This window comes from Rhea pennata, chromosome Z, assembly GCF_028389875.1.
Source record: "Rhea pennata isolate bPtePen1 chromosome Z, bPtePen1.pri, whole genome shotgun sequence".
Classification (NCBI taxonomy): Eukaryota; Metazoa; Chordata; class Aves; order Rheiformes; family Rheidae; genus Rhea; species Rhea pennata.
The window spans coordinates 56,424,717-56,445,880 of NC_084702.1; the positions used below are offsets into that span (position 1 = coordinate 56,424,717).

Sequence of the window (21,164 nt, forward strand, 5' to 3'; positions counted from 1 at the left end):
AGGGAAGGGGAAGGGGAAAGGGAGGGAAGGGAAGGGGAAGGGGAAAGGGAGGGAAGGGAAGGGAAGGGAAGGGAAGGGAAGGGAAGGGAAGGGAAGGGAAGGGGAAGGGGAAGGGGAAGGGGAAGGGGAAGGGGAAGGGAAGGGAAGGGAAGGGAAGGGAAGGGAAGGGAAGGGAAGGGAAGGGAAGGGAAGGGGAAGGGGAAGGGGAAGGGGAAGGGGAAGGGGAAGGGGAAGGGAAGGGAAGGAGGTGCAGCGGGGCTGCTCGGCCACGTGACGTGCAGCGCCAGGCAGCTCGCTCCGGCGGGTCGCTTTGTCCCTGCCGGAGGTGTCTGCACCTCCGGAGTGCGCAGCTGGTGGAGCTCAGAAAGCAGAGGTTCAACCAGTCTAGCACAAGAGGTCATGGGCCAGCCCCACGGAGACTGTTCCTCGCTCCAGTACAACCTGCCCAGCCCCTCTCCCGCTGTGAGCGCTCGGCTGGGCCGTGCCTGTCGCCCCGCGCGCGTTGCGGAGGTCGCGGCCGCCCCGAAAGCCCTCGCGGCTCTCCCCAGCCCTGCCATTCGCGGCCAGCCCCCGGCTCTGGGCTGGCCCAGGCGCCCGAGCCGCTGCCCCCTGGAAGAGACTGAGGAACTGACGGCCTAAGAAATAACCCTCACAAAAGAAAAAAGTTCATTTTTCGGGTGGATCAGTCCCCGCACAGCGAGGTGAGTGTCTGCGCCAGTGCAGAGCCCTGGGGGCTCTTTTCCACTCTAGCAAGCGAGGGAGCACAGAAACACGCGGCCGACTGGCCGGGCCGCGCGGGGCTCCTGCACGGCCTTCCCTGGCGAGCCCTTGGACGGGGCCCCCTGCCACTGCCTAAAGTGAGGATCGTTTCGAGCGTTTTTCAAAAAAGATGTTTTGCTGTTTAAAACATCATGTGGCTCTGTCAAAACTATTTTGATAAGCTTTTTTGGTGGAAAGATGTTTTTAGACAAATTTCTTTTTTAAATCTTTGAAAAGTCTATAATTTTGACAAAAAAGTAGGGAAGTTTTTTTTTAATTTAGGCTAAGTATAACATGATAAATGACACTTACTTAAAGCAAATGCTTTCAATCAACTCAAATGTATTTTTGACTGTGAAAGCAGATCCTTTTATTTTGGTGTTGGCTCAGTCACCCGTTTTCTTTTGCAGGCACACTGGTGGTTATTTGAAGGATGCTCCCGCGGCATTCAGAAAGCCAGGCAAGGAGCGAGGCTCCACCAGTCTGCAGAGCACACGTTTAGACTAAGTTGTTGCCCTTGTATTCCAGAATGTGCATTTGAGGGCACGAGGAAAAGGGGCGAGAGAAAACCAAAACGACCTCCATAAAAGGAAGCATCTTTCTCGTTGGGTGTTGTTTTTCTCCTATACCCTTTTAGTCCTTCCCACCTGTATAATCCCTATTTTAATATCAGAAATGTCTTTTCCCCCCAACACATTTTCATCCTAGGAATTATAGCTGGCATAGACAGATACAGGGAATGAGCAAAGCAGAGGCCCTGCAAATGGCCTATGGACATGCTCAAACCTCTGCAAAACCAGAGAGGAGCCTCCCGAGACCTAGCACTGTCTCATTTTGAAACTGAAGTTACTGAAAGCTAATGCCAAGAGACGGGGAGACCGCGGCTACGTTTGCAGGCACGGCCTAGCCCGCGACCCGCCTGCCCTCCTGCTGCACGAAGCACGGGGCCGCTTTGCGGGCGAGGGGAGACGCTCCGGGGAGCTGCGCGGGCCCCCGGCGGCAGCACGCCGCAGCACCCCGGGCCCGGCGAGTCCTCGCCCCGCGGGGATGCCGCTTCGCCCTCCGGCAAAGCTCGCCCCTAGGCAGCCCCGGAGGCGCAGCGCGGCCCCAAAATGTACGGACTCAGGGGAAACTTCTGCTCCTCTCCGTGCTGCTCCGGTGCGTTTGAGGTGTTGCCGGGGAGGGGCGGCCGCCAAGCTGCCACAAAACGCGAGGCCGGGCCCGCGGCTCGCTGCTCTGCGCCTTGCGGGAGCGAGCGGCAGGGAGCGCGGGGCGAGGACCCGCTGCCCTCCGGCGCGCCGAGGCTCCGGGGCGCCCCGGCCTCCCTCGGAGCGGTGTTCCCTCGGCGGCGGGCGCCTTTGGGAAGGGGCCGCTCTCGGCGGGCAGGGCTCGTCCAGGGCAGCCACGACGGCAGGCGGGAGTCGCGGGGGTCGCTTTTTATTGCCTCTGCGCCGCCTGTGCCGTGAGAACGCCGCGGTTTGGCCTTGCCCGTTTCCTTGCCTTTTGAAATTCAATTCTTTTAATTAAAAATTTTTAATTAATTTTTTTTAATTTAATTACTTTTTTTGGTTTTTTTTTTTTTTTTTTTTTTTTTCCGCGGGCGGCACGGGCGGCACGGCGGGGCGGCGGGGAGCGCCGCGCCGCGGAGCAGGGAGGGGCGCGGAGGGGCGCGGAGCGGCGCGCGGGGCCGCCGCGGGGCGCCGCAGCCCGCGAGCGCGGCGGGGCGGAGGCGGCGGCGGCGGCGGCGGCGGCGGCAGCAAATCAGCGCGGCCGCGGCCGCGCATAAGAAGGGCGGGCGGCGGCGGCGCCTCCCTCCCGGAGGCAGGATGCACCATGAGGAGCTGGCGCCCCTGCAGCGGCCCCGCTACGGCTGTGAGTGGGGTCGGGGGCCCGCGCGGCCGGGGGCGCGGGGCAGCGCCGCGGCCCTCCCCCGCCTTCCCGCTTTGGCGTTAAAAGCGGGTTTTTTTTCCGCGGGGGAAGGGGTGGCACCGGCCCCGAGCGAGCCGGCGCTGGCGGCGGCGGCGTTGCGGCTGCGGCGGCGCCGGGACAGGTCTTCACGGGGCTTGAGGGACTTCCCGGAAGGGTTTCGGCCCCGGTCTTGGGTTGTGACTTTATAACTCTGGGTTGCAGCGAGCGCTTTTCGGTGTAACGTTGTAACTTCGGGTTGTAACTATAACTTTGGATTGTAACTTTATAACTTTGAGTTTATAACCGTGTGATTTTGGATTGTGGGTTTAAAACTCAAGTTCTAACTTCATAGTAACTATGGATTATAACTTTTAAAAACTCTGGTTTATTGTTTTACAACTCTGGATCAGAACTTTATACCGGTAAGCCGCAGCCTGGGGGAGGTGGGAAGCCGCGCGGGTCTCGGCCGCCCGTCGCTTCCCAAGGCTGCACTTGAGAAAAGCCCCGAAGCCGCTTCGCGCCCTGCTGCAGGCGGCTCTCGGCACGCACCCCACAGCACCCCACAGCACCCTGCCAGCGGGCCGCTTCGCCAGCCCCTTAAAAACACACCTGCTTTTTCAGGCAGCGCTAAGTGCGAGCATGCAAATTATTTGCAAGACTCACGACCCTGTGGTCTGGCAAGCAGCTTTCCAGGTTTTAGCAGAGCAGCTTTTTTTCTTTTCTTTTCTTTTTTTCTTTTTTCTTTTCTTTTCTTTCTTTCTTCTTCTTCTTTTTTTTTTTTTTTTTTTTTTTTTTTTGATGAAAACACAACCTCCTTCAACCCCCACTATGCTTCCACCCTGGCAGACAGCAAAGCTGCTACCCGGGCATGTCCCAGTCGGCTTGCAGGATGCTGCGCCCTCCTGAGCGCTTTCCTGGGTCGGTGGCCGCCGGCCGCAGCGGGCTCTGAGCCGTTCCCACGGGTCTGGCTGTTCGCTTGCGCTAGCTAGTAGGTGTCCGGCAGGTTTTTCAGGGCACGCTTGCAGCTGCTGATACAGATGACGTTTTTCGGAGTGGTTGCTGGAGACGTGCATGTGCGTCTGTGCTAGCGATGACCGAGGGTTTGCTTTTGCGGCGGGGTGCCGCGGCGTGCCGTTGGGTGGTCTCGCGCAGGTGCCTGGGGGACGCCGCGCTGCAGGGCGCGCTCAGGGGCAGCCCAGCGGCTGCAGGCGAGCGTCTCGCTTGTGGAAGCAAACTGGAGCTTGCCCAGAGTGCTTAAAAGCCCCAAAATACAAATGGTGTGACAGCAGGGGCCTTGACAGCAAGTGTTTTGCTGCGAAGTTCAGGTCTGGCTGGTTCTCGAGAATTGCAAAGTTGGGCATAATACGGCACTTGCTGGTCTGCCATAAAATCCTATATTGTCCTCCTCAGCTCGACTGGCGCCTGTTCCCCTCCCATCAGCGCTGCCTGCTGCTGTACACCAGCACATCCTTGGTTTTTGCCTAGACTTTTCCTCTGCAGAGGACAGGACAAAGCTAGGTTGACACCTATAATTAAAAGCAAAAACAAACAAAAAAGTAGAAACTAAAAACAAAAAAATGCCCAAACTCCTGCAAGCCACAGCCCTGTTTGTAGTTATATAACAAAGATGGGCACATATATTAGGTACATTTTTTTGGTTGTAGCTGTGTCTAGAGAACTCAGTGTTTTCTCTACATTATATTTGTCTGCTGTTGGGGTGATGATGAGAAAAGAAAAAATAATAAAAAGGAAAAGCCAAGAAAGAAGAAAGCAAAAATTATGCCAGCAGTATTTGAGCTCCAAAGCCAGCTGTAAATTGTGCATTCTCTATGTACATTCAACTGTCCTTTGTCTATTCGCTAACTGAAACTGCACTTTGGATCACTGGCAAACACAGCTATGTTCGGAGCAGCTCTAATTAGTGCGTCTGTGCTGGCTTTTCCAGCAGAGTTAATATGTTGTCCAAGTTAGGCTATCAAATTGCTAAGACTGCTCGTTCCAGTGGCCTAGTACTGTTTTAAACATTTAGCCTAATCTGGACTTTCAACTTTGGTTTCTAGCTCATGGCAGAGTTCATATGTTGCTCTGAAGAAAGTTGCCATTTTAATGGAGATGACAATTATCTGCTGGGAAGCAGATGAAACTGTCTTCCTATATATTAGTAGCATTTCAGTTCCATAATCAGAGATAAAAGCACGTGCACATTTTAGGTACGCTTCGAGCCTGGTGGATACTGCTGGGAGAAGAGTGTCCCTGAGCATCAGGATCTAACACCTTGCATTTAGTTAAGCGAGCTCAAATGGTACCACAAAGGGAGAGTGACTGAGAAGGCATATTCTTAACTTAAAAATGAGCTTTATGTTACAAGTTTTGCCAATGTAGTAAATCAAAAATATCCATCTGGAAAAAAATTTGAGTTGATCATATTCAAGATCCCTTTTCAGTGCCAGTTCAGGGAGGATGGTGTACGTCGGAGACACAGGCCCTCAGAGTGAAGTTTCTGGGCCTGCTCTGGGGCTGCTGGGGCCAAACACCTGTGGCTTCCAGAACCACTTATTAAAAGGTGCCTCCAGCTCTGCACTTGGTCAGCAGCTTAAAAAAGATGTGGAAGGGATTTCAGTTTCATTAAGTGTTTTGGATGTTCGTGTCCAGCACAGACTCAAGTGAGATCACGCGAGTACAAGGAAGTAGCTTATACAGCAGGAACGGTATTAACAGGCTCACTGCAGCTGAATTTACATAGCTGGTTTCCAGTGTGGCTGCAGCTGTTTTCTGCCTTGTTTCTCAATCCCAGTGCAATTGATTGCAGAGGTTCACCGAACTGTGGAGAACTGGGACTGGTAATAAAACCCAGGGTATGAGTGAGTGTTATGATGAAAATGTTTGGTGGCGTTGAACGTTACGAAGAGAAGTATAACTCTTCATTGTGCCTCTCAGGCTAAATGTGAAGATAGTAAATCAGGCAGCAGTAAGTCTTCAAGAAAGCTGTTTTCCCAACACCTTCAGGTTCTTAGGAGCTTGGTCTCCCTGAAAGCTATGTACAGGAACAAATGATTACTTATGTTTTATGGGAAATATCTGAACAGCTTCATGACACTTTCAGGAATGTAATAAAGCTACAGTGAGTTAGGCCATGAAAGTCTGGATTTGCAAAGGATTTCAGGCATTTCCATGCTCAGCGTAGCTGAATTAACGTGTTTGGGTTAGTGTGCCCCAGGTCCCTGTGTACTGAGTGGGAGAGAAACTAGATGTTTCAGCATCATCAAAGGTGTTGAAAAGGAGGTGCTGGGAAAAGGCTCAGAAGTGAATACCACACAGGGCTGTCCCAGAAGTTTTGTCCCTGTTTTGAACTGGGGACATGTAACAAAGCTGGGTTTTGCAGCTGGGAATAACATCCTTTGGATGCAGACAGCTGGGGAAATCTTCATTTTTCCTGCTGAAGCTGGGTTCATGGGGCCACGACGGGTAAACACAAGGGAGACCGATTTGGGCGTCCAGCAGCGAGGGCACAGCCTGCGGGAGGGAGAGCCCCGCGCTGCCGGTCCTGGCTCCTGGGATGGCTGCTGTCTGGTGCTGGGTGTTACCAGGTGAGACACATAAGCAGGCGTGAAGCTTTGGGATGGGGAGCTGTGCTGCCTGTGGAGATAGGCAGGGGAATCTGCTCCACTGACGCGAGACGGAGCCTACGCGTCTCTACGAAACTGCGCTTGGGCTCTTACTTCTGCAGGATGCGAAAACTTACAAACCAAAGGCTTTTCGAAAAGTGTTTGACTTCAGATCTATAAATTTTTTGTCTGCATGTCTGTAGTGAGTGCAGGGAAACAAATGACTATTTTTCAATTGCAGAGGAAAAATCTTTTACCAAAACTTTCATAGGATTTCACTAAATGAAAACAGATGGGTGAATGCATGCTTTTAAAAAAAAAATAAAATGTTTAACTTTATCCTACACATATATGTTCTTTTGGGTGTATACTTTCTGTAGCACTTGCGGCTTATGAGAACACTTTCCTTTAGTTCTTTTTTATTGATGGGTGTAATTTGGCAACCAAACACTGTTTATCTCCTCTTCTCTTTTGTACGTTGGTAATAATTAAACTGCTGAATGAGGACTTGAAAAGTTTAACTGCTTTGTTTAATCAAGTGCATGTAATTCATTGGTAGGAGTGGTTCTCTGTGCTTCACTTTGTATGAAGCAGACTCATCCCCCCGAAGTCTCTGTAGTAAAGGAAGGACCGAGCTATGTTGCAGCATGTTTAAAGCTATCTGAATGTTGCTAAAACAGGAAGTATTAATATTAAACTGGAAACGGAGTTTATAGCACACAAGTGTGCTAGCTCAACTCCACTACTTGAGTCAGGGAACAGGAAGAATGCAGATTTGCAGCTTGCTTTGTATGTTAAAACTGCTATCTCAGTCACATAGCAGTAGTTCCAGCTCAAGAGTTGTTTGTTACAGTTGCTGGTCCAAGCTGGCTATGATATACTAGGAATAATCTTAAATTTATGGTGGGAAAAATGACAGTGACAGGCAGGAGCGGCGGGTCGTATTTTGCTTGGATGATAAGCAAGTGGCGTGCTCCAGCACTCTGCGCCGTGCAGGAAATGATTAACCTGCTGCGTTTGCTTCGCTCGCTCGCGCTGTTTGGCCGGTTTTGGGGAATGGATATCCTTGAACTCCAGCGTGCCAGGGAGGGGAAGCGCAGTGTTGGCGGGAGGAGCTGTGCCCACCTCCCGGGTGTTCGGGGGGCGCGGAGCCTCGGCCGCCGATCCCGGGGCGCGGGGCCGGGCTCCGTGCCGCTCGCTCGCGGTCAGCCCTGCCCGCGCTGTTACGCTCGTGCTCACCTTCAGAAAACCGGCGTTTTGAGCCCCGCGTTGGCTGGGCTTTGAGGAGGGCCGTCCGCAGGGCGCTTTCTGCCTTACGCCCACAGCTGGGGAGAGCGGGGAAGGGCGGGAGGCGGGAGCTGCTGCCGCAGGGGCCGGGTGCGGCGGGGCGCCGTGGGTGGGCGAGGGCTGGCGGAGGCCGGGGACGGCGTCGCCGTCCTCCTGCGGGGCCTGGGAGCTGAAGGGCAGGAGGGAAGGGGACCTTGGTTTTTGTTTTGGACGTCAGGCCCCCTTCAAGGGAGGCGCCGAATCGGGTGCTGCTCGCGCGAGTCCGGCACCCTTCTCTCCCTGCTACTGTTTTAGTTTGAAATGGGTGAGCAAATAATCAACCTTCAAGAACTTGCATCAGGGCCTGTTTCAGTGTTAAATTTGAAAATCACTGTTTCTGTCAAAGCTAGGTCCGTATGCATCAGCCAGGCACACTCGCCTGGAGATATGTGGTCAGTTTTATCCCTTCTCCATTATAACTTGCTGCTCCAGCCAAGAGAGGTCAGCGCGAGTTCCTCAGGAACGGGGTGCCAGGAGCACCTTACGGCTCTGGCTCGCAACTGCTGGCGACCCGCTGCCACCCACTAAGGAGCTTAGGGGGCTTCATCCGCCCTGCCAGCTGGAGATGTGGTGGAGAAAATGTCCTCGCCTCGGGTGCTCCCCTTTGTTTGGGTGGATCAGGCAAGACACCCATGGACGGCTTCTGCTCCGCACTGACACCTCTGCTGGTCCTTGCCAGTGGGCTCTGGCCTGCTCTGTTCGAAGCTCCTGCGGCATCCAGCGAGTTGCTTAAACCAAGTCTTACCTGGCTTTGAGGTCTGGGGGGGTATGGTGGGGAAATAGTTAGCTGTACAAACTAGTCATCGTCTCTTGGTCGTTCCCCCGGAAAGTCAAGAACATCCTCCCGTGTGTCTGCATCAAGCGTTTGTGCTCGGTTTGCGGGGCCGCTCGGCAGGACCAGAGCCTCACAGCCTCCAGAGCGCAGCGCGGAGAAACCCGGGGGAGCCGACACGGGAAAGGCCCGAACCGTGTACAGAAATACGATTCGTTACAGCAACTGCTTTTCCGCAGAGTTGAAGGCCAGTAGATGTTTTACTTGTGATTTTAAAAGGGCGTTTCAATGGTATTTTGGGCAACCACAGGCGAGTACAGAAGATATCTGTGCCTGTTAGTCTGGTTAGAGTGATTACAAATGAGGTAAAACAGCTGAACATCGAACAAGACAGGTTTGCTTTGCTGAAAACATCCTCTTGTATCTCCGGGTCTTCTTCTTCCATGAGGGGAGCTGCTCTTCCCAGCCGTTTCTCCGCTCGCACCTCGCAGCAGCCTGTCGTAAGCGAGGAGGGAGGCTTCTGCGCGGGGCCCGCGTCCGCTGAGCGTGCCTTCAGCCGATGTGTCACTAGCAGTCGTGTGACAGCGGAGACCTAATCTGTCGGGAGACCCGCCGCTCTGGGCAGAGCCGCTTTGCGCTGCTGGATTTGGAGCCGCTTGAGGCACCCGCAGCGGCCCGGTGCGGCTGCTGGAGCCCGCCCCGGGGAAGGGGCAGCGTGCAGGGCCAGGTGGGGCTGCCGCAGCCGGGAGTTAAATGTGTTTAAATTGCTCTGGAACCGCACCCTGAAGCTGTCGTTCTTCCACGCGTGCTCGCAGCCAGCCCTGCTGCTGGGAGCAGCAGCTTGACTCCTTCCACCCCATCGTTTTTGGCTGTATTAGGGCCCCGGCCTGGCCCACGGCGGGAGCCTGCGGCCAGGCCCGCCAGCATGACGTAGTCGCTGGAGCCGGGATGAGCACCAGTGGCTGGGGGGGGGGGGACGGACGGGAAGCTGAGCTGATTTAAATGGTGTTACAGCTAAACGCAGAGTTTAATATTTGGTCTGGAAAGCATGTGTGCAATGGGGCCGCAGACCGCGCAGGGGTGTGCAGGATAGCTGGAGGCACGGAGGGCCCCCTGAGGCTCTGGGACGACGCAGCCCGGCTGGCCGCCGCCGCCGCGTCCTCCCCCCCGGGCACCCTGCGCCCGGCAGCGGGCAGGGCGCCCGCCGCGCCGCTCCCCGCCGAGCCTCGCGGTACCCGAGCGCCGCACGACGGAGTTCGGCCGCTCTAACCCTGCGGTTTCATAAAGCTGTTAGTGGCACTGCAGTGTTAAAAAAAAAAAAAAAAAAAAAGTGAGAAACTGTCTCAATACCATACCTATTGAATGAGGAATAAAATTGAATATTCTTTGTAGGTAAATTAAGATATAATAGTTTTCGGTTTTCCAACATCCTTCCGCCAGCAATATTCTTCTTGACTTGTAGGGCCTTGCAAAGATGTAGGGATAAGGGGAGGCTTGAGCTATGTACTACTTACTTTTGTGAGTTTTTAGTTTTTTTGAGATCAACTGCTTTTACCCAGTTTTGATTCTAATAGCTGGCCGGCCTCTGTTCAGTGGTAAACAATTATATTGCATATGATATTAATACAATGTAGGAGGAGAAATGATGTGTTGAAATCTCGGTATGGATATGCAGTAGTGTAACCTCAAACCGGTCCTGAGAAGAGCCAGGAATCCAGCTCAGATGAGAGGAATTTGTGATAGCGCTTTTACTGAGGGAAAACGCTTATCCGTTTTTACAAATTCGGGCACTCAGCAAGCGCTGTTTCGTTGTGTCTGAGCTCAGATTGCTCTGAGTGCTCTTCAGAAGACATCAGGGGACAGACGTGGCTGTGCTTCAGTGGCGGCCGGGAGAGGAGCTGGTGCGACGCGCCCGTGTGCGAGCCGTGGTCCAGGTGCGCGGCGGCTCACCGCCGGAGAAGCGCCGCGCGTTCGCCCGCAGGGGCGTTCGCGCTGCGCTTGGACGTCGCGTCGCGTCTGGCCGCGGCGGTGAGAGGTGTGTGACAAACGGGTTGGAAAAGCGTACGGCTCCTGTCGTTACAGCAGGCAGCTCGCTGCTCCTCCAAATTCTGGCTTGATGCATATAACGAGAAATGAGACCATATCGTTTTGCTGTAGGTTTAACTGATGTGAGTTACTATAGAAAGCTGAACGCAACTTTTTAGTACTGTGGGTAGTAACAGGCAAAACAAGAGCTGTAGTTCCCCATAACACCATAACACTGAACCACAGCAATAACACCCAGCAGTTTCCTTCTTTATTTTTTTTCCAAGCTTAATTTTAAGTTATAGCAAAAGTGTTAATTTCTGAAGTAGTATTTCAAAAAAGAAAACAAAGAACGCAACTATGCAGCAGATGGCAAAAGTCAGAGTTCGGCCATTAGGGATGTGAAATCCCTTGGATAAAAACTTTAAAACTTGAAAACTAATAGGCTGATTTGACATTAAATTTATGTGCATTGTGTACTGTGGTTGCCGTAACTGAAAGCTAGTTACACTTCCTGTATTTTAATGGTCTTGGTATAGCTATTTTAAGTAGAACGCAAGTTTGTTTTGAAACGATTTCATAATGCTTAGAATATTCTCCTGATACTTTATTCTTGATTGATATAATTCCTTTAACATTGACTGCGGTATCTTCATTAGTGGAAGTGGGTTCAGGGCAGAGAGGAGGCTGCCTTATGGTCAGGTACTTGCTGCGCTAATTTGAATTACAGTTTTTGGGATGGATTAGGGAGTAAACACAAGAAGCAACCTGAAAAATTAGCTATTTCTAGACAAGAAATCAACAAAAGTTTGTTTCAGCTTAGAGGAAATCTTAATTTAGTTAAAAAAAAATAATGCAGTTATGTTTAGAAACTTGCTAGGGCATGATTTGGGTGGAAGTATATCTTGGTTGCATGTGCAGCTGTCAGTGAATTTTGATAATGGAAATACTGTGTTTATTGATAGTTAAGGAGGAACATCTAGCTCACTTAGATATCTGATGCTCTGCAGTACAGAAAGTACAATGCTCTGCAGTACAATAGCAGATGTGTCATTTTTTCAATCATAGCAGTTTTGACTCATCTACTCGGGCATCTGACCTACTGCATGGCAGGGTGGGGTCTGCTCTTTTCAAATCTCCCTCTAAGGTCTGAAGTTAGAGACTTAAACTGTTTGTGCTTTAGCTCTCTCCTACAGCTCTAGCTAGTTCTGATGATGAAGGAAAAATGCAATTTATTACTGTGTATGTAAGTGGGAAATAAGGGCCAGACAGCTATTATGAATTGCCCAGAAGCCCCGTGTGGGAAATTGCACACTGAGCAGCATCTCCTTGCCTGTGCATTGTACTCCTGAAGAGGATGAGCAAGGAGCATTTGGAGGAGGTTATTCTGGATTCAGCGGTGCCAGCTCTAAGAACCTTGCAAGCACTTTCTGTTAATCTTAGATAGATCTGAAGTGACCGAGCAGGCTTCAGGTGGTAACTGAGGTCATGGCTGATACCAGGCTCTCTCTGACCTGGTTACCTGGATGGATATGCTGGTATTTGCTTTCTTCCTGCCCAAACATATCTTCTCACCCATTAAATAGGAACAAGGAAGGTGCATCAACCTGCGCGTGTCCTCCTAGGTGTTTGTGGCCTCGCACAGCTGGGGCAGAGGGTCCAGTGAGGATCCCTGCATGGGAGCGGGCATGGCTGACTGGAGGGTGGCTTGACCCTGTTACCTCCTCCTGCTCCTTTCCTGGAGGTCTCTGCTCCTGCTGGGCCTTCTCAGGGGAAGAAACAACCGCGGCGTTTGCTGTGGTTCAGGAGCTGTTTCCCAGGCAGTTAAGCTGCCTTCCTGGGGGAGCTGGGAACACCTGGGGTAGGGGTAGGAATTGCTACAGCTCTCCTTCACCATCCCTGCCTCTGGGTGTGCAGAGGTCCCAACCCTTAAGCTTATGGAACTTGTGTGTTAACATTCAGCTTCATATCAGTTTTCTTTAATCTTCTGAATTTTAAGCCATCTTTTACATAAAAATTGTTCAATTCCTCTACGAATCAGCTTGTTTTGTGGTTGTAAACTAAAATTTCAGCTCTATTGCCTACAATAGCTTAAGGTTTTCTTCTCCCCATTAAGATTAAATAAAGCCCTTTTGCCTGTGAATTAAAAAGTTGAAATTAGGATCCTCAAAGTTATGGTGATGGTGGCAACTATTTAGGAAGGAAAAGCAAGCCATTATTTGGAAGAGAAATGTAACATTTGCATACGCATAATCATTTTTCCCTTTTTTTTTTTTTAAATTCATATCTATATGTTTGTGTCTTTGAGGGGGAAGAAAGTGTCATAACACTTCAAGTGCTTTCTGGAAATCCTTCCAGAGCATGGAGGCAGCAAAGCGGATGACTGCTTGGATTTTAGCAGAGGAAAGACTGCAGCAGCCTGGCTGGGGAGGGAGCAGGGAATGATGAATTGCCACAGAAGACAAGAACTGAGACCAGATGTCAGGGTCAAGTGTCTCTGTGCTGCAATCGTTCTCGTGATGATTTCAAATTTACCCAGTATCTAAGCGATGCTTTTGTTTATGGCTTTCCTTAGACAGGTGCTTCAGTCCTCCTGAGTTTTGTGATTCGGACCATGTCTGCTGAGGGCTATAGCTCTTCTCTGAGTTATCTGGTGATGCTAAGGCACCAATGAAGCATTTTACTCAGATTGTCTCTTTTGCTCTCCAGCAGTCCCTCTTGTTATACTCCTTTGCTGTTCTTTAAACTACACCTTGCCATTTTTCTTCCAGCTGATCACTGTACCATAAATTTTCAGCTAGGAAGGTTTTCCATGTTGGAGTATTGAAACCATTTGGTAACCGTTCCCTCCTTACAGTCTCTTCAGGGTGTTTCCAGGGGGTGAATGGGGGTTCTCCTTCCTCTCTCCCTGCTGTTCTTGCCTCTTCCCTCTTTCTCACAGCCAGGAGTAGATCCTTAGTGACCAGCCTTCAGGTTTAGGGATTTATTACAAGAGCATGTCCAGCTCAGGCTTGTGGCATATACTTGTTTGTGTACTTGCAAGTTACTCTTCTGTGCTCAAACTGTAATGCAGAGAGGCTTTTGGATGTTTCATAGGTGGAAATCAGCTGAGGTTCTAACTTGGCCAAAACTCATGTGCAGTGTTTTGCAGGGAGATGGTTTTGGTTGCTATTTAAATGGCAAGCAGAGTGTTGAAGTTTTTCCAAATAACAATGACAATGACAAAAAGCTTAAGGCTTTCCTTCTTGCAGACATTAGCTTGTTTGCTGTTTGGTGAAGTATCAGGTACGCTGAGCTGCTTTAATCCCTAGCATCCCCCTTTGCCCCACATCAAGCCTAGTACTTTATTTTGGCCCTGCATATGGGCTAAAATGTCTCAGATGACTGAATTGGGGTGACCTTAACTGCTGTTTGTGCGGCCAGGTGTCTGACCTGGCAGCAGCAGCAGTGCCAGGGGAGCTACAGGCCCACCTCAAATATCAGTGTTTGCTGACAGATGGGAGGTGGACAAACCTGAATTCAGGAGTCCTGTTATCAACGTGGTATGTCCAGGCTGCACTCAACCTTTCCTTCTAAGAGCCTCTAATCCCTCTTTCCTGCTCCACTCCATTTCTGTGGTTTTTCTTCTCTATTTGATGTGCAAATGTTTACGGATGGAGTTCTGGCTATAGGTTGTATTGTAACTGTATACAATGAAAATTATCTTGAATTCAGCAGAAAACTGAAGGCAATCTCCTTTCGCTGTTTCCCCGACATGCCTCCTCTTCCAGCTCCCTGCTTAGGGACAAATGCCTTTTGCATGATCCTTTCACCCTTTTCAGGCAGTCTGCAAAGTATTTTTGTCTCCAAAAGCCACTCCTTCCTTTGTGCAGGTATGCTTATGCCTTTGACTCATTTATATACCCGAGATTCCCTTTAGGAAGGGGGGGGAAAGCTTTCTAATGTTTGAAAGAAACTTGATGTCGTTCATAGACAAAAGAGACTTAGCATTTGTTTTCCAATTAAACAAACAATTTCAGGTTTGATACTTAGGCTTACTGCAGACAGTACCATTTTTCTATGCTTTGTGCAGCAGACCAGCCTGTTTCACTAACCTGGCAATATTAAACATTTTTTTTTCATTATTTCATTTAAATTCCACTTGTGTTAAGTTGAATTGAGGTCACAGCAGGTAACATGTAAGGAAATTGAATCTACATAGTAAAATCTTGGCTTTTTTATTAAAGATTGCTAATGTATATTGCCAATAAAAAGCGGACAGGTAAAGTAATTCCAGCAAAGGGAGAGGAGAAAATGGTAAATATGCCAAAATATATGGAATTAGAATTACATTTTTTTTTAAGAAAGCAGTGAAGGGATTAAGGTGACAGAGGAGTCTTTTACCTTACTACTTGTTTCCTCATGAATTAACCTCTGAAGAGGGAAAGTCTGTCGGAAATTCCTGCTGGAATGCACGATACTGTTTTGAATGTCTTGAGTCTCCAGTGATGTGCAAATCTGACCAACCAGCTTTCCATGAAATTGCTGGGTTTTAATAACCTCATGAAAAATGTAATTCTTGCTATAAGTGTGCGGAAACTAAGCAAACCTTCCAACCCAGAGTAACGATTTAGCTATGTAGCATTTTCCAATCTGACCTCAAATTTTACTGTGTTAATGACTTCGGGGCTATGCAAGTAAAGAGAGGATGGACTTTAAGGCAAAGAACTAACTTGTAATTGCTGTTTATTGCCTTTTTAGTCCCATCCATTTGAGTGCTTCTTCAGGCTTGTAACTTATTTCATTATTTCAGACTCCGGGTTTAGTATCAAACAGGGCTTTAAAGTCAACTGGGTAGCTTGTTAAATGGAGCTACAGTTTTAAAGGTGTTCCTGGAGTGCCTGACATCTGGGGAAACCTGTTGTGTCTTGAGGTGGCCAACTAGCAAAGTATGCAAAAATAAACAGTTATGGTCTTATTAAGGAGTTACTTGAAATATTTTTAGAGACAGTGAGGCTGACAGATGAATTTTGTAGATGGGAGGAGTTGGGCAATAGGCAAACTGATAAATTGCATTTCAGGTTTATAATTATAGATGGCAACATTTGCTTTGAAGCTAATTGAAATTGGGGTTGGAGTTTCATATACCTCCTTCATCCCAATTATACAGGCTCACTCCCTGCTCTTCCAGCTATACGTGACAAATTAAAATATAGTGTTGTTTTCTGCACAAAGTAAAGACTCCTACTAGAAAGGAGATGGCCATGGTCTGGTGTTATTATACACTAAACTAATGTCATAATGCTCTAATGTCTTTTAACATATCACCTCTCCTAAAGTATCGCTTTATGGTACAGTAGAAAGCCTGAGGTCTAAAAGTATGGACATGTATACTTGTAACAGAAAAATGAATGTTAAAAGTCCTGGCTGCATATGCGATTACTTGCTGGATGCCAAAGCCATCTTGTGTTCCTGTGGTTTAATGTGACATTTTAAACTTTGTGGGAATTCAAGTATCTTGAGATACGTCCCAGGAGTCTAGCAGCCTTCTGCCAATGTCGACACCGGACAGACTTTGTAAAATAAACCAGTTTTGACACTTGGCTCCAGAAGCATGGTTTGTGGTTGATGTTGCATCACAGTCGCTTGGTATGATAGTCCCAAGGTTTGTGTTGTAACAGTGCTCCATCTCTGTAAATGGATGTGGTTGGACTTGTGGTAGCAGGCGCAGAAGACCGAAATAAGGCCTTTTCCCCTTGTGTTGTGAGGAAAGGGGCCAGGGGAAGACTTCTGGGAGGTTGAATGTGCAGGAATAAGGCTCTATTAAAAAAAAGCTTGAGGGAAGGAGTGGTTTAGCAAACATCTTTAATTTTACATCAACAAGTCTTTTTAATGAGCTGCTGTATTGAAGCAATCTCATTCAAATGGAGTTTGGTCTTTTTTTTTCCCTGTTTGCACAGCATTTGGCAGAAAAAATATCTGGCCCGGAGTGGGAACCTACTCGAGCCTGTGTGGCACAAATTGTTTGTCAGAATGGTTAATGGCTGTCTTCTGGCCAGATGATATATGTTTATTTCTGTATGAAAATCCAAACCTGTGTACTCGGTTAGTGTAATAACTAGATTAGGGGAGCCATAGATATTTTTAAGGGAGGAGAAGATAAGTTGTATATTGGTAAGATTTGAAACATGCCAGATTAAAGATCCTCATAATCAATAAAGTATATTAGTCTACTTTCTCAAGAGAATCTGCCCTCCTATGTTCACAGCTATGGTAAGTTTTGAGTGATTGCAGTATATGTCTTCATATGAAGTCTTTTTTTGGAGCAAATGTGTGGAGAATGGGCTGAATTCCCTTAACTGAAGCCATGCAGAAAAGGCTCAGGCCATCAGGTTTTACTGCTGATGTGAGCTGCTCATGTCTACTCTTTTTGACAGAGGAAGTCTACAGGAGGCTGTCTTGATCAGATCACTAAATTTTTATCTAGAAGATAAATGTTTTCCAGCAAAAAAACTGTAGATACTGAATATCCTAACAACAAAAATCCTATACTAGATATTTGATGTTGTAAAACCATTTTAAGGACTTCTTGAGTTCTCTGCTCATGTAGTTGCAGTCGGCATCCTTTCTGCTCCATATTTAATCAACTGTTGCATTAGTTAGCTGTGAATTAGAGTGTGGGTGTGGAGGCTCTGACAGGAATTTGTTCTTCCCCTGTAGCTTTGAGCAGTGTTTTTCTGACACCTGTGCGTGCAATCCCGTCCTTGTATTTTCCAGCAGTTGGATGGGTACATAAGCCCCTGCCTGGCTGCCACGGGCCAGCTCAGCAGCCCCAGTGGCCACAGCTCTGCCTGCCCTGGCCACTGTGCTGTTCGGGGGGGGGGCTGCGTGCTTGCCCCTGCCCCGGTGGCAGGCAGCCCAGATGGTGCCAGGTTCCTGGGCAACGAGAGTTCAGGTTTTACTAGAAATAAGAGGATGAGACTGAATTTATTGGCCATGTTCATATTAGGATAAAATAGTTACAAGCCTTCATATGACCCAAGGGTTTTAGGGTCACCATGACCATCTAAAGTGTAACTGTCTTTTTAAAACTAAAGCATTGAGGTATGATGGCAAATCCTTCGCATTCGCAGCTCTTCCTCTTGGCACAGACGGACGTAAACGGGATGCTGCCTGGCGTCTGCTCGTGCTCGGCTTGGGTTTCACCAGGGTCAGCTACGGCCAGCCAGGCCCCGGTCTGGAGTCTGTGTGCGAGAGGCTCCGCGCTCGATTTCGCGTTCGTTCTTCGACCTGTTGCAGCACGGCTCCGTCACACCCTCCACGCTGGACGCGGGGGGAGTGCGGCGGGCGCAAGGCAGGGCGCCTCAAGGGTGGCCCGTGTAGGACTCACCAACCTTTTGCTGGTGGACTCGAGTGCTTCCCCCTGCCTTGCCCAAGTGTGGCTTTTTGGCAGCTTTTCTATACGGATCTTCTCTCTGAGGTCTTCACACTCGGGATGCATCTGTCTGGGCTAAACATTTAGATAATGTTTAATTCAGCAATATTCTGGTTAAGAACTAGCTGTGTTTCTTTTTATTCCAGCATTTTACAGCATTCAAACATGTCTCTTTCCTCTCCCAGTCCTGACTTCACCTATCTTTGTTGCTGTTCAGGGTTTTGTTCTCTCCATCCTCTGTTATGTCCCACATGTTGAACTTCACCCTCATGCTTCCAGGAGAGCTTTTTGCTTCCTCGCTCACATCTTTTCTCCATGGTATGTTATGGAAGGGAGTTAGCCTGGGTAAATACATGGTTCTCTTGCTTTCTTTGACTTTTTCCTTATAAAAAGTTTTCTGGTGGGTCTGTGGCAAATGCCTTGTTGAAGGGTCTGCTTGCTGGAAGCAGCTCAGTGCCGTTCTTGAACTATTGCAAATGGTCATCTGTTTGAGTGAAGATGATTTACTAGGAGACCTTAATTGCTGCAGTATGTCTTAGTGCTTTTTTTCCAGTCTCATTTTTTTCTAAGAGAACAAAAACTGTCTGTTTTGGGAATTGTTATCCCTGAATAACTTGGAATTATGCCTTTTAAATAGTTCCATGAGTCTGCATTGCAAAACTAAAGCAAATACTATTTTTTGTGCTTTTTTTGACTGTATTTTATAGAATTTTCAAGTTTAGCTTAACTTGAAAAAAAAAAAAAGAAAAACTATGGATCTCTGGGATTATGTTTGAATGCCATTGCAAGTTAAGTCTGTAAAAGACCTCTTATTTACTGTCATCTCAAGTATAAAACATACTAACACGAAAGATCTGGTAAGCTCAATGTTAACGTGGATTATCTCTGTGACCCTGAGACCTCCAAAATCCTTGTCATGGTTGTGATAAGAGGGTTAACTTTGGACTTGGGCAACATTTACATAGCTGGCACTTGTGGAGCTCTTAATTCCTGTGTAAACCAAGCGGATCTTATGTTTCAAATCTCTTCCTAGACACCGTTAATTGTTACTAAGATAATATCTCCAGCGGCTGCCTTGTGTGCCTGATCTGATCTCTAGCAACAGCAATCATGCTGCAACTTCAGAAGCAGCAGTCCTCGCTATAAAAACTTATCCCTCTACAGAAGGTTTAAGTGCTTTTGTATGGCTGAGAGAGATGCCACCTGACAGGGACTATCTTGGCTCAAGGTCTTGATCCAAGACTTGACCCAAAACTCATGGGAATGACACCTCCCCTCTCCCACCACCAAAGCCCACTGGTCCTCACTAGCGCCAGGTCTGTTCTGCTGTTTTTGTTGTCTTGGTATGAGGAATGGAAATATTTCAGAGAAAGGTGAAGGTGGACACAGCTGTGACAGAGCCAGCTAGCAGAAGATGCTCAAGTATCAACTCACAAGTAAGCAGGCTTGATTTCTGCAAGAAATAAATGGAATGAGAATATGCAGGAAGTTTCTGGTAGAATCTATTTTGCACTGAATCAACGAAGAATGAAATGTGGGAAGGACTAAGACAATTATCGCATTGTAGAAAATGCCAGAATAAGTCTATACTCAGGCTGTTCAAAATCAAGGTAAGATATTTTAAACTAACGCTACTTGCTACCCCATGAAGTGTTTTCCACACTCTTCTTTTAGTGTTTTCCCATGAATATCTCTATAATGAAGGAACCTGTGACTTTTAACACTGACATTTTGTATGTATTAACTGTTGGCTAATGGGGTAGCAACGTTTAAAATGAGCTGAAATTGAGAACTTGTAGGCTAGCTGTACCAGCATTTTTATTTGTTTTTGTTAGTAATCTGCACGCATATTTATAACATTCACTCTATGGGAGTATCTTTGGCATTTTTCTTTAATCTCATGTTGAAAATCCAAGAATTGAAAAACGGATGAAACATAAGGTGTTATTTTAGACGTGCTTTTTCCTGCCTCACTCCTGTGTGGTGTGCATGTGCCTTACCCTTTGGCATTTGGATCTTTTGAGCAGGAATATTTGAGTCCATCAGGATCCTGCTTGGCCTTACCAGCAGGCTGGATCTCCCCTGGTGAAGCGCAGCCCTGCTTACCCCTCCCCATAACATCCTTTATCACAGCAGTGTCTTCCTTCACAAGTTGAACACAGGAATGTATTTATTTTCTGTCTTAAGACATTGCTTTGTGTGTTGAATTTCATGTGTGTGGACGGATGGACACGCTCTGAGGGTGTTTGAAACTGTGGAAAACTGTATGCTGGATTCCATAGTCAAAAACTGGTATCTTTGCCAAAAATTGTCACAGCAGACCAGCCTTTAAGGACCCGTGTTTTTGAAAGTCTTCAAATAAACTTCTCTGCAGCTCAGTCCTGGGGTGTCTCTATACGACAGCTTCTCGTTGGTGTTCCTCAGAGTCTATAGCCACTTGATGTGGTATCACTGTCGCTTTGAAGCCAATATATGCTGGAGGGGAAGGCACTAAAGCGCTGAATGGCTCTTATCTGAAGGTGGTATTGCAGCACGGGCACGCCAGGGGCTAGTGCTCCCCGTGCTCTGCCCCGTGACGCTCACGTAGTCAGCCCAGCACCTGACGCTTTGGCACCAGGAGGAAAGAAGGAAAGAGGGCAGGTTTCCAGTCCGGGCGCTGCTTTTCTTTCTTTTTTTTTTTTTCCTTTTTTTTTCTTTTGCTTTTTGCTTTTTGGTTTTGCTCTTCTACCAGTTTCTCATTTTCTGCTCTTGCCCCTTTCCCTCTTTACCTAAGTATTCCCTAAGCAGAACAACTATCATAATACTGTGATATCTGTCAGTGCCTTCATCCACCCTCTGAGTCAATCTTTGCAAATCCATTTAAAGAGGGCTGGGAGGGTGGCTGGGGCTGCTCAGCCTGGGGTGCCCTCGCAGAGGATGGGGGGGGCCATGGATGTGCAGACCCAGGGCTAGACTGGAAGGCATCCGTGCTCTGCAGGTAAATTCCTAGACTGATGCTCATGAAAAAGGTTGTGGGTTTTTTAGGTCCCATTTTCACAATAGCTGCCTCTTTTGCTGCTTTGATTACAGCTGTGGTGAGTGTATTTAGAAGCAGCAGTAACTGGCTGCTCAGTGGGCTGAGGGGCATGGGTCTATGGGACTGCGCAGCTGCTAAGGGAAGCTCTGCCGTGGGGCTGAGGACGGGAGCAGCATCGGCCGCCGCCTCGCAGCCGGCGGGCGATAACGTGCCAGGACGGCCGATGGGCTGCGCTCCTCCGGTGGCACGCGCTGGCTTCGCCCCGGCGGCCCTCTCGCCGTCCAGGGAGAGGTGCGCACTGTGAAAACCGGCACCAAACCTGATGCTGCAAGCAGTTGA

At 48.5% G+C, this 21,164-nt stretch overlaps 1 protein-coding gene across 2 annotated transcripts in view; it reads left to right on the top strand.

Moving 5' to 3' along the window:
- Window positions 1-2,572: 2,572 nt before the first annotated feature.
- Window positions 2,573-21,164, top strand: part of IQGAP2 (IQ motif containing GTPase activating protein 2) — a 125,842-nt gene continuing 107,250 nt past the window's right edge. For both annotated transcript variants that reach the window (XM_062600680.1, XM_062600682.1), the window contains exon 1: window positions 2,573-2,631. In XM_062600680.1, coding sequence (XP_062456664.1) covers window positions 2,586-2,631 — 46 coding nt within the window. In that variant the 5' untranslated portion in view covers window positions 2,573-2,585. The remainder of the gene's footprint in view (window positions 2,632-21,164) is intronic.